Here is a 13,716-nt window from a genome sequence, read left to right on the forward strand (position 1 = left end):
GGAGATTCTGATCCCCCCAAATGAGGAAAATACTATGATATTGTCCAACTAAAGTAATATTGTGTCATTGCACAAAAATGTACAAATGCTACAGTTCAGGTTTGATGCTACGATGAGGGTTGCTGATTATCTGGCAAACTGGAGCGATCAATTCAGTCAAAGACAACAAAACCAAACTAAAATCATAAAAACGATTAATTGTATCAGTCCCACTGCAGTTTTAATGTTGGCTAATATATTCGACATGCCATCATTGATTTATTGTAGGGTTAAATGCGACGCAATAATTGTAATAAAAAATATAAACATAATGTTTGTGTTCCTGATATATTGTTTGAGTGGCATTTCTGAATATTTCCTTCAGCAATTAGTGTTAATGGTGTGAACTACATAGTGTCACGACCGGGGGTTTGGTGGGGCACATTTGGAGAGACCCTCTTGATCAGCGCCTGCAAGCCCTTCGTTTTCCCTGCCGTGGTCTGCGCACTATCTGTGCAGAAACCCACACAACTCTCCCATTCAGCCCGTGTTCTGTCAGGTAAATGCTCAGAAGCCTAACGAGCTCTTCATTTAGCACACTACTAAGTTACACGTGAGTCCCAAAGGATCTTGGACGTCGCGATTGCGCATGCGCATGCGTAACCTGTTCACGCCGTAACCGTAGCGTAAATATTTACACGTACTTTTTAATATGTGAAGTTCTCCGCACTGCCCCCCCGCGCCCCACCTGTAATACCTCGGTGCCCCACTTGAGGGGCGCGCCCCACAGTTTAAAGAACAAAGATAAACCAGACCATGACAATACAGTCGACAGCAAATCAGTGTTGGTGTGAACAATTTAACGACTCGTCAGTTCTCTCCACTGGAACGACAAACTGTATAAGGGCTCTATGGTATTGACCAATCACAATGCTTGAATGCTACGAAGGGCGTGTCTAGGCAAGAAGAGCAGTGGGATTCATCTGCCGCTGGTAATATTCGCTGCTAACTTCCGGGCACAGAGGCATGATCCGCCATTGCTGTAAAAAAAAGTGGAGTGAACGGAGATGACCTCACTCACGGCTTTGTCGGAAAAAGAGCGACTTACTTCAAAATAAGAGCGCACTCTTACAACTTCCATAATGTGAAAACAAATGTTAAATTCGTTATAACGAGGTCGTGAAGTGTTTTTCTTCTGCTTTGTCATGCAGAAAAAAAGAAAAGAATAAATATTATTTACGATGTACCAACAACAATTAGAACAAATTAAATATGTTTTAAAGGCAAGTCACCTTTCATTACCCAAAAATGTCCCTTCTTGTAATAATTAGCATATCATTTAATTATCATGTTTTTTTCTGTACAGGGATATAGCTATCCATAGGGTCGTCTAAAACGCCATAAGCACATATAACTAATGTCATTTTTGTACATTGTGGTAATTTTCTTTACTTTCTTTTTCTTTTTATAATGCTTCTTACAATAACAGATGTACAATTTCATAAATAAAGAATGGCAAAATACATTTTAAAAATAAAAAAGGGACACAAAGGCACACACTCTCTCATTGTATAATACTTTCCTCAATAAGGTCGGAGCAGTTGCCTCATTGATAATAATTTTAATTTGAAATATACAACCGGAACTTCTTTTTTTCAGCTAAACTTCACAGAGGAGTTCGTCTACGCCGTTTCTTCCTGACTCCGCTGCTTTTCGCTGAGCAACATCGGCCGATCTCAGCGTATACCTCAAACTACATGTCAGACGATGCACTGAGGGTGGTTTGCGATAAAGACCACCCGCTATGCAGTGCTGGTGCTCGGCGCGCGGCTTGTAGGTATCTGTTGGGTAGAGTATATTGAACCCAAACATTAGGAAGCCGAAGAAAAGAGAACTGAGAGCAGATAGACAGCAGGCCACGGTTCCCCCTCACACACACACACATCACCACGGCCTTGATGGTGATGTATGCAAGGAAACCAACAAGAGTCAGCGATGGGTAATTTAAGCACAAACTACAACGTTTACAAAGTTATTCGTAGGGTTTATTTATTGTTTTTGTGGAATAGGTGCTGTTTGTTTGTGACGTTAGCTTTTAACGTTAGCTGTCAGTGCTACAAGCTAGCAGGTTCCGGATATTTCCTTTAGCTTATCGAGTAACTACTTAACTGAACGAGACGTTAGCTAACTGACGCGGTGATGGTTACCGTTAGTGCACAGGCCACAGTATGTACGATGCGATTAAAACAAGATCTGTTATTTTCTACCAGGGACATATTGAGCAAACGGCTGTTGCTAAGGTGGCATATTAAGCTAACCTAGCTAACGGCAGTTATTTATCAGCAGTTAAATAACGTTATCTCCCATAAAGTGCGCTATAGTAATACAATCAGTTAAAATGATAACTGCCTGACTATATTGTTTGTTCTATGTTTTGACAGGTGCAACGACAGAAGGGATTCCCAATCCTATCAGGTATGACAGACGTATTTGTTAACAGTCACCTGTCCTTATTCTCCACTCACATAGCCAATCAAGGTGTAGTATTCTCCATGAGAACGATGAATTTATCAATAATGTAGTTATGTTGGAGATGCAGGAACCCTGCTCAAGCCTGACACAGTTTCAAGTCTATGGTTTGAGTCTCCTTTACTCCTCCAGTTAATCTCCCACTTATACTGCCACTTAATAATACAAAAATAAACCACTAACATTAACAGTTGACTATTTTTTTTTACCAATACTCCTACATGGCTTTTACAAAACTATCTCTAGAAGCTCTGTGACTGCTGTGGCAGTTTGTTTATTGTTGCTCTTAAATGGGTGTTGTAGGTGTGATGTAGCATCAACCTTGTCAATATAGGACACAGGTTTTACACACATGTAGTTATTCAGACAATTAACATTTATTACCAATGGCTTCCTATAGTCTACATTCATGAAACGCTGAAAGGCAAATAACCTTTTCTCTCCACTCATATTGTAATATTTATTACAGACACTCACATTTCACACAAATATTTATTCCAACAAAATATGGAAAAAATGACCAAAACTACCCATTCCAACAAGTCTTTCTGACATACTTTATTCAATCTAGACCCATAAATCTCAGCCAAAGAGCCAGTCCAGCAGCCTTCACCGCTATGACAAGGTGCGCGACGGCTCATCAGACCCCACACCCCCTTTCAAGATGCTGCGACGCTCAGACGAAAGTCCTGTCAGCAGACACGGAGACGGCACAGGGCATGGCAAGGCAAAAACCTCTCAGGCAGTTAGAGGAAAAAATGGTAAGGCTGGATCTGTTCATCTTACAAATGCCTTACAAGTTTTGTCTTGAAGGGTTGTTATAAGGAAAAGGCAGCATCTTTGTCCTGCAATACTGTCAGACAAATGAAAAAGAAAATCATATCTTTGTGGATGCAGGCAAGCTAATGGTTCTCAGCCTCAGCTTTCTGTAATCAATTTTGTACACACATATCAGAAGATCAAAAGAGTCTTCTGATACTTTTTGTTCATCTCTGACATACTGTGTGGTTCTTTTGTCAAATATGCACTTTAACCCATATCAATTTTTAGCATATGTGAGTGCAGAGTTTGAGAAAAAGCCAAACATGTACCCTGAAACTTTGATGGAGAACAAAGTGAAACTTTACATTATTTTGTCATCTCACTGCCATCTGATCACATTACAGCTATTACTGCTGTGTGAATTTGAAAAATGCTAACCTAAAACAATCTCAGAGTGTTTCTTATTTGGAAATCGCAGCTGTTCCTAAGATTCAGTCCTCTGCAGGACATTGTACGTCTTCTGTGACTTGATGAGTGGATTTGTTTCAGGGACCAGCGGCTCTCCTCAGGAGAACTCTCACAACAACAGCTCCCACCATGGCCCCGACTCGCATGCGACTCAGAGCAAGCCTGCAGACAGGGTAAGATGCGGTCAAGTGTTATCTATTGATAAACCCTCAGCATTTATTTTACAAATTGCTGTTGCACTGCTTTGGAACACGGTATTGGGTCAATATCTAGAGGCGTTTCTCTCGCTCGCTGTGCAGACATTTAATTTTTTGGACTCAACAACATTGCATGTATAAATGCTTTCATAGAATAAAAGGGTGCATTTGATTTTAGACTTTCTCATTACAATATTGAATTATTGTATCTCACTCAGTATCTGGTTGAACTGAGCAGTGAAGCGAGATACTCAATGTTCATCATTGTCTCGTTGGACATGGGTTCATCAGCGTAATAAATACAGGACGTCTAACTGATGCTGTTAATGTAAACTGCTATACTGTGACAATCGTGTAGCCAAAAGGCAGGTTTTTCCTAATTTATTCACCATCATTAAATCCACACAGGGAAAGACTAAGAGACCCAGATTAAGTTATTAAAGATGATTTTTTGCTTTGTGGGCCTACTGATAAGTATGCCTTCTTGCCCTTCTCTGCGCTACTTTAAGGTGCCAAGGCCCAGAACACTTTGATTAGCCGTTAGCTGCTGCTAAAATAACTTCTGTTTGTTTTTTATTTATTTTTTATCAAAGCCCCCCTCTCACCACCTCTATGCTATACTCCGGGTAGCCGATCACCCATAACATTCAAAGTTATATATTATGTTCCGTTTCTGTCGGGAGTACATTTAAAATTGTAAACTGCAATTAAAAATCTGTTTTTGTGGTTTTTGGTAATGACTAGAATGGTTGGCATATACATGAATATTAAACATAGCATCTCCAATCCATACTGAAAAGCTGTTGTCCATTACTGAGGGTGGAAAGTCAAGGAGGCTGACCTAATAAAGGAAGACGTATGCTTACTTATTAAGGGAACATAGACTCATGTATACTTAATTCATATGAAATGCTACTTTTGCATTGTCTCATGTTGTGATGATTTTTGAAATCATACAAATATTATTATAGGAGTGTTACCATTTTTAAAAGTGTTGCCATTTTTTCAAGTATATGAACATTTAAGGCTTGAGAGATGATTTACTCCATCGCAGGGAATGTGAAGTCTGCTGTCGGCTTGCTTTTTTCAATCCTTCAACTTTTCATAACATCTCTCAAACAACTTTTCCAGCAATATTACTGTTGCAAACAAATTTCCAATGTCAAAATAACATCATGAGAGTTGTGGCCAGCTCCTGTGATCTCGATTGTTTGTTGTAAAGTAGTTTGAGCTGCTTAAGAAATCAAACATGTTTACCGAAAGTCACCATGTGGATAGTGAATGTCAATGACTGGGACATTGTAACATTTGATGGATGGGCACTCTCCGAACCGTTATCATATGTTACCATACGTTTTGTCTTTAGTCTTTTAAAAGTCGAATGTAGAAATTGGTCTTTATAACACCCCCCTGTCTTATCTCTCTCAGCAACAGGAGCCAGCAGATGACTGGACAGAACACATCAGCTCCTCTGGGAAGAAGTACTACTACAACTGTAGAACTGAGGTCTCCCAGTGGGAGAAGCCCAAGGACCTGTTGGAGAGGCAAGCCATCTTAAAAAGATATTACCACACACGCATCGAGTTGCTCATTCTCATGCAGGGTCATACATTAGACCACGCAGGGTACCGGTCTTCGCAGAATATCATTAGCTTAGGATACAGAGTCTAACCGCAATCCTGCATCCTGCACATTGTCACCGGTGCTTTCTCCTTAATCTGCTTCAGGGAACAACGACAGAAAGACCCAGTCAAGATGGCGGCAAATAGTTTCCCCAGGGACATGGACTACAGACAAGAGGCCTTGCAGGACAAAGCCTCAACAAGTAAGTTTGGGAGAATTATAAAACCAAATTAATGTTTTAAAATGGACATCCTGTCCAGCATTATAGCTAGCTTCTTCTGTTGATCACTTTTCTGGAGAATACATTTATATACAGACAGTTTTTTTTTTTCTTTTTTCTTTACATATAATTTACGATGTTGGTCTGGCTCACACATTTCCCCCTGACAAATATTGTGTTAAGTAATGCTTTGCTTTCCTGCTCTTCTCATTTCCACAGAGACCACATCAGGGGACCAGTCCACAGCATCCAACTCCGGCCATTCCTCCTCTTCCTCTTCTTCTCAGAGCCTGAACTCTGCTCCTGGTGCTTTAGGTACCACCCCCTCCGCCGTGTCCTCATCCTCTTCCTCCTCTTCGGGGCAGGTGCCTCAGTCTGTCCAATCCCCGTCACCAGCACTGCTGCAGGACCCAGCCCTTCTGCATCAGCTCCTCCCGGCGCTGCAGGCTGCTCTGCAGATGAATAACGGCAGTATGGACATGGCTAAACTCAACGAGGGTGAGTGAACATAAGATCAGAGGAACACAAGGTGTCACTTTGAACATGGCCGTCTTCCATAGTATCTTATTTAGTTGAAACAAAACCCTCTGATTGTTTGAAGCTTCACCCAGTCATTGGAGGCCAGCTCTACTTTGATTTGGAGTGTATCACGGCCAGTCACGCAGCAACAAGTGTCCGGCTCAAGCCTGTCGCTTCATGGCACCGGCTTTCATTGAAAATAACTTGTAGAATGTTGCAGAGTCGCTCGTAATGTAACGTAACAGGACTAGTGTGAAAGAGTTTTGTGTCTTTTTACAAACACCACCGCAAACAGAGTTTGTCTTATTTTGTTCCGACCAGTGCGGTAGTATTTGTGCACACAGCTGCGTTTATGGCAAAAAAGTGAATATGTCACGCGGTTACTAACCAGGGCTTGCACTTGTCATTGATGACGAATTTCTTGCTATTAGGCTGACATAAATGTGTGCTCGTTGTTTAATAGCTGTTTGCTGGTAAAATGACACGTACATGAACCGACTCCTGTGCCGGTAAACATCTTTTTATAGATTTCTGACTTTACTGTGCGTGTTTGTGAACTCACCTGTGTACTGTGTGTGTGTGTGTGTGTGTGTGTGTGTGTGTGTGTGTGCGTACATTTTCTCTTTCATCCCTCCAGTCTTGGCAGCTGCTGTCACCCAAGCTTCCTTGCGGTCTGTGCTTCATAAGCTCCTCACTGCTGGACCTGCTTTCAACATCACTGCTCTGCTCTCAGCTGCTCAGCACTCCAATCAAGGTACGGCCGCCTCGCTGTCACAATCAGAATCAGAATCAGGTTTAATTGGCCAAGTAAGTTTGCACAAACAAGGAATTTGACTTGGTAAGGTGACTCTCAGTGTGCTTACACAAAATATACAATACAATACAATACAATACAATACAGTATACAAATATACAACTTAATACAAATATACAACACAATACAATACAATACAGTATACAAATATACAACTTAATACAAATATACAACACAATACAATACAATACAGTATACAACTTAATACAAATATACAACACAATATCCAATACAATACAAACAATACAGACAAACAAATATACAGTGGCTGTGGAATGTTGCACAGCAGTAGTGCAAGAAGAAGTGGAGAGTGCGAGAAGGGCAAGAAGGGCAGGGATTTAAAGTATATAAATATAAATATATATATGTATATATATGCTACAGTGGTGTTATTTGTTCAGTAGTGAGACGGCGAGGGGGAAGAAACTGTTTTTGAGTCTGGAGGTTTTGGCTAACAGTGATCTGTAGCGTCTACCAGAGGGGAGGAGTTTGAATAGTTTGTATCCGGGGTGTGAGGGGTCTGCAGTGATTTTTTCCTGCCCGTTTCCTGACTCTGGAGGTGTACAGGTCTTGGATGGTGGGCAGGTTGGCACCGATGATCTTTACTGCAGACCTGACTGTCCGTTGGAGTCTGTTCTTGTCCAGTTTGGTGGCCGATCCAAACCAGACAGTGATTGAGGTGCACAGAACAGACTCTATGACTGCGGTGTAGAACAAGGTCAGCAGATCCTGAGGCAGGTTGTACTTCCTAAGCTGGCGCAGGAAGTACAGCCTCTGCTGGGCCTTCTTGATGATGGTGTTGATGTTGGGTTCCCACTTCAGATTCCGGGAGATTGTGGATCCCAGAAACCTGAAGGATTCCACAGCCAACACAGTAGTGTTGTGTATGATGAGGGGGGGCAGTGCTGGGGGGCTTTTCCTAAAGTCCACTGTCATCTCCACGGTTTTAAGCGTGTTCAGCTCTAGGTTGTTGCGACCGCACCACAGTTTGTTTCACACCATCTGCTACACAAACTGTTTTCTTTTTCTCTTGTTCCTGCAAATCCGATTTTTTTTAATGCAATGTAAGACACAATTTGTTGTTGACCTTCAGTCAATGAACTTTTTCATTGTATGCATGTGATTTGCGTGCATGCCTTAAGGGTTTATTCAGAGTGACTTTGTCTGTGGGAAAAACAAAAGATGTCCTCCCATGTATTTTAATGAGGCCCCTCTGTTGGAAGAGAAGATGTGTTGCATTGCAATCACAACCAGTGAGCCAGACAACGTTGACACAAGCCTGAGCTGAAAACCATATTATGACTAGCCTTCTAAATTGCTTGTTGTCAGATTTGATGCTACTTTGTTGCTAAACTAATTATTCGTATGTGTGCTATTCTTCAATCCAAGCATGGAAATTACTGCAGGCTTTGGGTTTCCAATTTCTTGGTATTTATCACGGCTAACATTCTGTATTTGTGTAAGACGATTGAAACAAAAGGAAAGTAATGAACCTCTTCTCCCCCTTCAGCCCAGCACTCCAGTCAGTCCCCCGTTTCCCTGACATCTGATGCATCTTCACCGCGGCCGTACGTCTCACCACGGAACGGAACGCCACAGAGCAACCAGAAATCACTTCTGGGCGTGCACCCTGGCAGCATCACATCTTCACAAACAAGGGTGAGTCGCAGAACCAAAAGTAACAGGAAAGTCCAAATTGAAGAATGGAGGAGTACTTTTTTCTGTTATGACTAACGTCTGGTTCACCTCTTTTTGTTTTCATTCATATTTATTTGTCTCTTGCCGTCTGTTCTTCCGTCTCCAGGGCACCATGTCTTCAGGTAAACAAGGATCAGTGCCCCCCTCTCAGACCGCAGAGAAGCGCCCAGAGGACCCCAGAACTCTCCAGCAGAGAAGGTAGAAGACATTATTTAGTTTGCGATGATAAATTAGCTCGGAGGTAAAGTAAACGAATAAAAAAACAAGAAGAATCTGAATTACAAAAAACATGTTACAATAGCAGCATAGGTCAGGTTTCACAGTTGATTTGTTAGTCCAAAGACGTCTTCCTGTCTGGAACACATACTTTTACAATTATTATAATTTTAAATATAACGCCTTCACTACTTATAATGATGTAGTTCCCAGAAGTATGTTAAGTTCTTTTTCATACTACCTTAGGGCCTCACTTGGACTTCTCATGACATGGTTAAATACATTGGTGAGGTTTTTATTCACCCAATGTTAATCTAAATAGGATGAGCAGTGTTTGAGATATTCTGTGATAATAAATGGGGAGAAAGAAATGCACATGGACTGGATTATCCATAGTATCCATGTCGAACATGCCCAAACAGCAGAATTTCACCAGTATGGAAGCTGCAGCTGGATTTATTTACACCGTCTACACCTCGGTAATCAGTTGTCTCATCCCTCAGCCAAGAGATTCTGTGTACGGGATCAAACACATCTGGTGCTGCGTTGGCCCATGTCCCCTCCGCCAGCACCAGCCAAACCCAGGCCGACACCCCCGGCTCCTTCACCCCCACCCTGGCATCTCATTTTGATGAGAGCCTCATCAGACATATCCAAGGATGGCCTTCAGAGAACACAGAGAAACAGGTATTGTCCACCACAGAGATGTACACACGTTACAGAGCAGTGTTCAGTTGTTCAGAGTGTTACAAGTGAGTAACCACTGCATTTTCTAGCATTAGCATCATCACGCCGCGACTGAAACGTAACGGCTTCATTGACATGCCGGCTTCAAATGTAGACTTTAAGTCTTTGACAAAAAGAGAATGTCATCACAGGGTCCACTCACTTGTTGTTTCCGAAGCTTTCATCTCGTGGCCTCTCAGAGGAAGTTGTGGTTGGAAGCTTTGTCAAGACCAAGTATGGGTCCTTGTGATGGCCATTCTTCTGTGAAACGTTTATTCCCTTCAGCTCGATGCGTTTTGATAAATTCTAAATCAGTGAGCCAGTGTTTATATATGTTTTCAAAGTATCGATGAAATGTTGATGTTTGTTTGATTTGAAAGTCTCCAGTCATGACTTGACAACAAGCACTCGTTCCTCTCCGTCAGGCGGCTCGGTTGAGGGAGGACATCCACAACATGGGCAACTTGTACATGTCTGAGATCTGCACAGAGATGAAAAACCTCCGCTCCCTGGTCAGAGTCTGCGAAATTCAAGCCACACTGAGGGAACAGAGGTGAGGCGACTGGGACATTTTCGATGAGGACATAATTCAATTTTGCCATGGCAGTTATGAATTTTGCTCTCCAAAAAATATACTTGTGTGTCTGAGTTTGACTGCTGTAAAAGTTTGGAATGAGACATTTACAGAGATGAGGACACGTGAAGGTAAAGGACTAATATTGCATGATTTCTGTGTAATAAATAAGAATTTGAATGTCAACGTTATGAATGAAGTGTCAAACTATTCGGTACAGCCCGAGTAATACACACGTCGGGTAGAAATGTCACAAATCTCCGCTCCCATCTTAAAACTAACCGTCCAACAGAATACGTAACTCTATCCACAAAGAGCAGCGGGACATGAAAGTTCTCCCACAACCCTCAATCATCGAGACTACAACATCTAAGCCTAACAGTCAACGGTGGCGACACTCTACAAGGGCTGTTCCTACCAGTTATTGATCTGATTTATTGGTCTTAGCATGCCCTTGTGTGAAGGAGCAGGCGATCATTTTGTCTATTGTTTTGCTGGAAGCCATTTCATCAGTAGGGGAATTCCATTGTCGCCCAACCATTATTCACAGACTTATTTTCTCTTCAACTACAGAATCCTGTTTCTGAGGCAGCAGAGCAAAGAGCTGGACAAGCTGAAGAACCAGAACTCCTACATGGTGTGAGGACCTGGGATGGATGGACGGACGGATGGATGGATGGATGGGTTGAAATACAGATTGAAGAAGAGGAATAGACATGGACGGCAAGCTGCTACAGCCTGTTTATTCTCCCTACCAGAGCAACTGAGAACAGCCGTTAGAAGACAAATAAAAGACGTGGCTGGCGAGGTGAAGCTCCATTATCCTGAACATGTCTTTTCTTCTCTTCTTTTTTTAAAAATGTCTTTTTTCAGTGTCCACCACATGAATTGCTCTTGCTGAAAGGTGAAACTGCCCGTTCACCGAGTCGGACACTTTAACACGTGGACATAGAGGACCTGAGGCTCTTTTCAAACAGCACCTTCTCGGACTGTGAACCTTGGATTGTGTGTATTGTATTGGGTTAACTTGTTTTCTGGTGTGTTTTGATGTGTAGTGGTCAGGAAAAGATTACAATTCATTCTTGGGAAAATTTAACTAAAACAAGCCATGTCATTATAATTGGTGTGACACATTTCTGGGGTTCCCCAATATTCTGAAATGGACTTAGTCATTCATTGAAATGTATGGATTCAATGGCAGTGATGTTACTAATGTTATTTTTAATTCACTATACTTGTCCGTGGTTTTGCCATCCCAGTGTGTCTTCGAGCTGGTTCGTTTTACATGTCATGAGATTAGCAAAGACCTTTGGCCAGACCTTTTCTGAAAATACTTTAAATGTGCTTCAGTTATTTTGTCCCACTTAATGGGATTCTGCATCATGGTTCCAGTGGTACAGATTCACTGGGGCGTTTTGGCTAGCTATCAAACACACTCCAGATTCTTTTCAGAGCCATTTATAAAAAAAAGCCTACATTATTGGACCTAGGTTGGCTGCAAGTACATTTGAGGGTTGCATTCATTTGCAGCCCTGCTGGCTGTTTTCTTATCCCTTCCGCTATTTGTTGTCTTTTGTGCGTGTAATTATCATTTTACTTCTCTCCCCAGTCAGATTGGGGAAATATTTCATTCCTGTTGTGCAGCTTAGCAAGAGATTTTCTAAAAGAATGGAAAGGCGACTGAATCTATTGTCATGTAAAGCTAAATTATTGTTGCACATGATTGAACACTTCCTTGTAGTCCTAATGGAAAGAAGTTTTATTTTTACAAAATGGAAAACTCGTGTTTTGTTAATCATATATATATATTATTTTTTTTCAGTCGTCATGGCTGCAGCCCGTTTATCAACTGACTCGAGCCAGTTATGGCTGCTTTTTTTAAAAGGGTTAATTCATGATGAGAGGGTAAGCTTTTTATTTGAGCAACACATTTAATTGCAGTCACACATTTCCACGCCCATGAAGCAACTTCCTTTTGTCTCTGGCCGGTTCTTTTCCTTGTCCCTATAGTTTCCACCAGATCTGATGTGCACACTCTTTGGGGTGGAGGGTTGGGGGCTTTGTATTCCATAAAATATGAGAATAAAATATTATACCACACCTCTTGCTCTAGTTGTTACTCACTGTTAAGCGGGTCTAGAATCTGTTTAGGAGTCTTTGCGCGTGTGCATTTTTGTGCGCTGAATGCCATGAGTACATTATTCGATGAATTATTCATTTAGAAATTTTGTTAAATTAAAGTGTGTAATTATGCAGTTAGGGGAGGGTTAGGTTGACATCTGTATGTGCGTTGGGACCAGACATGCACTTTGTCAATGACTTGTCGCACAGATGCACTCCGGGCACTCCAGAGTCTGAAGGAGTGCAGCTCAATATTTGGCCACAAGGTGGTGACGCTGTGCAATTTAACCATGAATCTGGTTCTGCTTATGTGTTGTTTTTGTTCTCTCAGATTAAAAACCTATTAGTGAACAGGTCATTGTGTAAAATGTAGCATTAACTAAAGCAGAAGGCTGGATGAAATCAGAATTGAGTTGACCCGTGTTATGAAACCGGGCCAACCCTTAGGGTAATACCCCCGATGGGTACAAAGATGAGAGATGATAATAAAACAGAGTTGCTGGTGGACAAGACCAAAGCACAAGATAATTAAAAAACTTATTTTGACTTATTTCAGCCGCAGTGGGATATCTGACATTGAACTTGGCCTTTGGTGAGAACACCTCGGCAGCTTTTCCTGCTTGCACAGCTCTTTCAGAGGAGTCATACTTACAGCTGGGCTTAATACTGTAAAATACATTTTCGAGCTGCAACTCTAGTGTTCTCTAAGTGATGACAATATTAGTGATTATAGCCTGACAGGATTTATGAGGTCATTACCTGTACGTAGATAGGTCTAAACAAGTGTTGTACTGAGCAGGACCTTAAGAGTTTAAGCTTGTGAGTGCCCTCTAGTTGACACAAAAGGCCTGTCCACACCGGCATTAAAATGGTAAAATAAAAAAAATCAATAAATTGTAATTTGAGTCCAAAAATGAAGTGCCACAAACACACAAAATCCATTCAGCTTGATCGTATCGGAGTGTTGGCAGGAATCTCAGAGACGGATATCTTAAAACCACTGAGGTACCTGAGGAAATATATAGTTATTAGTAATTTCAGTGAACCGACAGTTTAAAGAGAACACCACTACATCTTTTCATATCACCAGAGACACCCCACAGATGGCAGATATGCTTTGGTGTCAATGTTTCTCTAATTATGTTTGCATATGAACTCAATCATTCAACTTAACAAGAATGTGCGCCAATGAACTTCAGAAGTGTTCCTCTTTTAAATATCAAGCAAACTAAATGCTTCACCAGAGAATTCTTGTTGACTTTGAGAACTA

The 13,716-nt window shown here is 41.5% G+C and overlaps 1 protein-coding gene across 3 annotated transcripts; it reads left to right on the forward strand.

The window, feature by feature from the left end:
• The first annotated feature begins 1,620 nt into the window (after window positions 1–1,620).
• LOC117746373 (WW domain-containing adapter protein with coiled-coil-like) lies at window positions 1,621–12,425 on the forward strand. 3 transcript variants are annotated; one of them, XM_034555453.1, is made up of 13 exons: window positions 1,621–1,978; window positions 2,421–2,454; window positions 3,080–3,269; window positions 3,820–3,911; window positions 5,364–5,479; window positions 5,663–5,760; window positions 5,998–6,276; window positions 6,935–7,051; window positions 8,622–8,770; window positions 8,916–9,007; window positions 9,529–9,712; window positions 10,177–10,304; window positions 10,899–12,425. In XM_034555453.1, the coding sequence occupies exons 1-13, from the start codon at window positions 1,938–1,940 to the stop codon at window positions 10,966–10,968; spliced, it is 1,590 nt and encodes a 529-aa protein (XP_034411344.1). In that variant the 5' UTR covers window positions 1,621–1,937; the 3' UTR covers window positions 10,969–12,425. The 3 variants fall into 3 exon arrangements, with proteins under 3 accessions (XP_034411344.1, XP_034411345.1, XP_034411346.1); XM_034555454.1 differs by having other exon boundaries at window positions 1,660–1,812; XM_034555455.1 differs by lacking the exon at window positions 6,935–7,051 and having other exon boundaries at window positions 1,694–1,978.
• The last annotated feature ends 1,291 nt before the right edge of the window (window positions 12,426–13,716 follow it).

This window comes from Cyclopterus lumpus, chromosome 17, assembly GCF_009769545.1.
Source record: "Cyclopterus lumpus isolate fCycLum1 chromosome 17, fCycLum1.pri, whole genome shotgun sequence".
Lineage (NCBI taxonomy): Eukaryota > Metazoa > Chordata > Actinopteri > Perciformes > Cyclopteridae > Cyclopterus > Cyclopterus lumpus.

Bases quoted from the DNA above. Each gene is read 5' to 3' on its own strand.
- LOC117746373 (XM_034555453.1), top strand. From the start codon at position 1,938: ATGGTGATGTATGCAAGGAAACCAACAAGAGTCAGCGATGG. The intron at 5,761-5,997 runs GTAAGTTTGGGA...TCATTTCCACAG, and splicing joins GCAGGACAAAGCCTCAACAA to AGACCACATCAGGGGACCAG. The intron at 10,305-10,898 runs GTGAGGCGACTG...CTTCAACTACAG, and splicing joins GCCACACTGAGGGAACAGAG to AATCCTGTTTCTGAGGCAGC.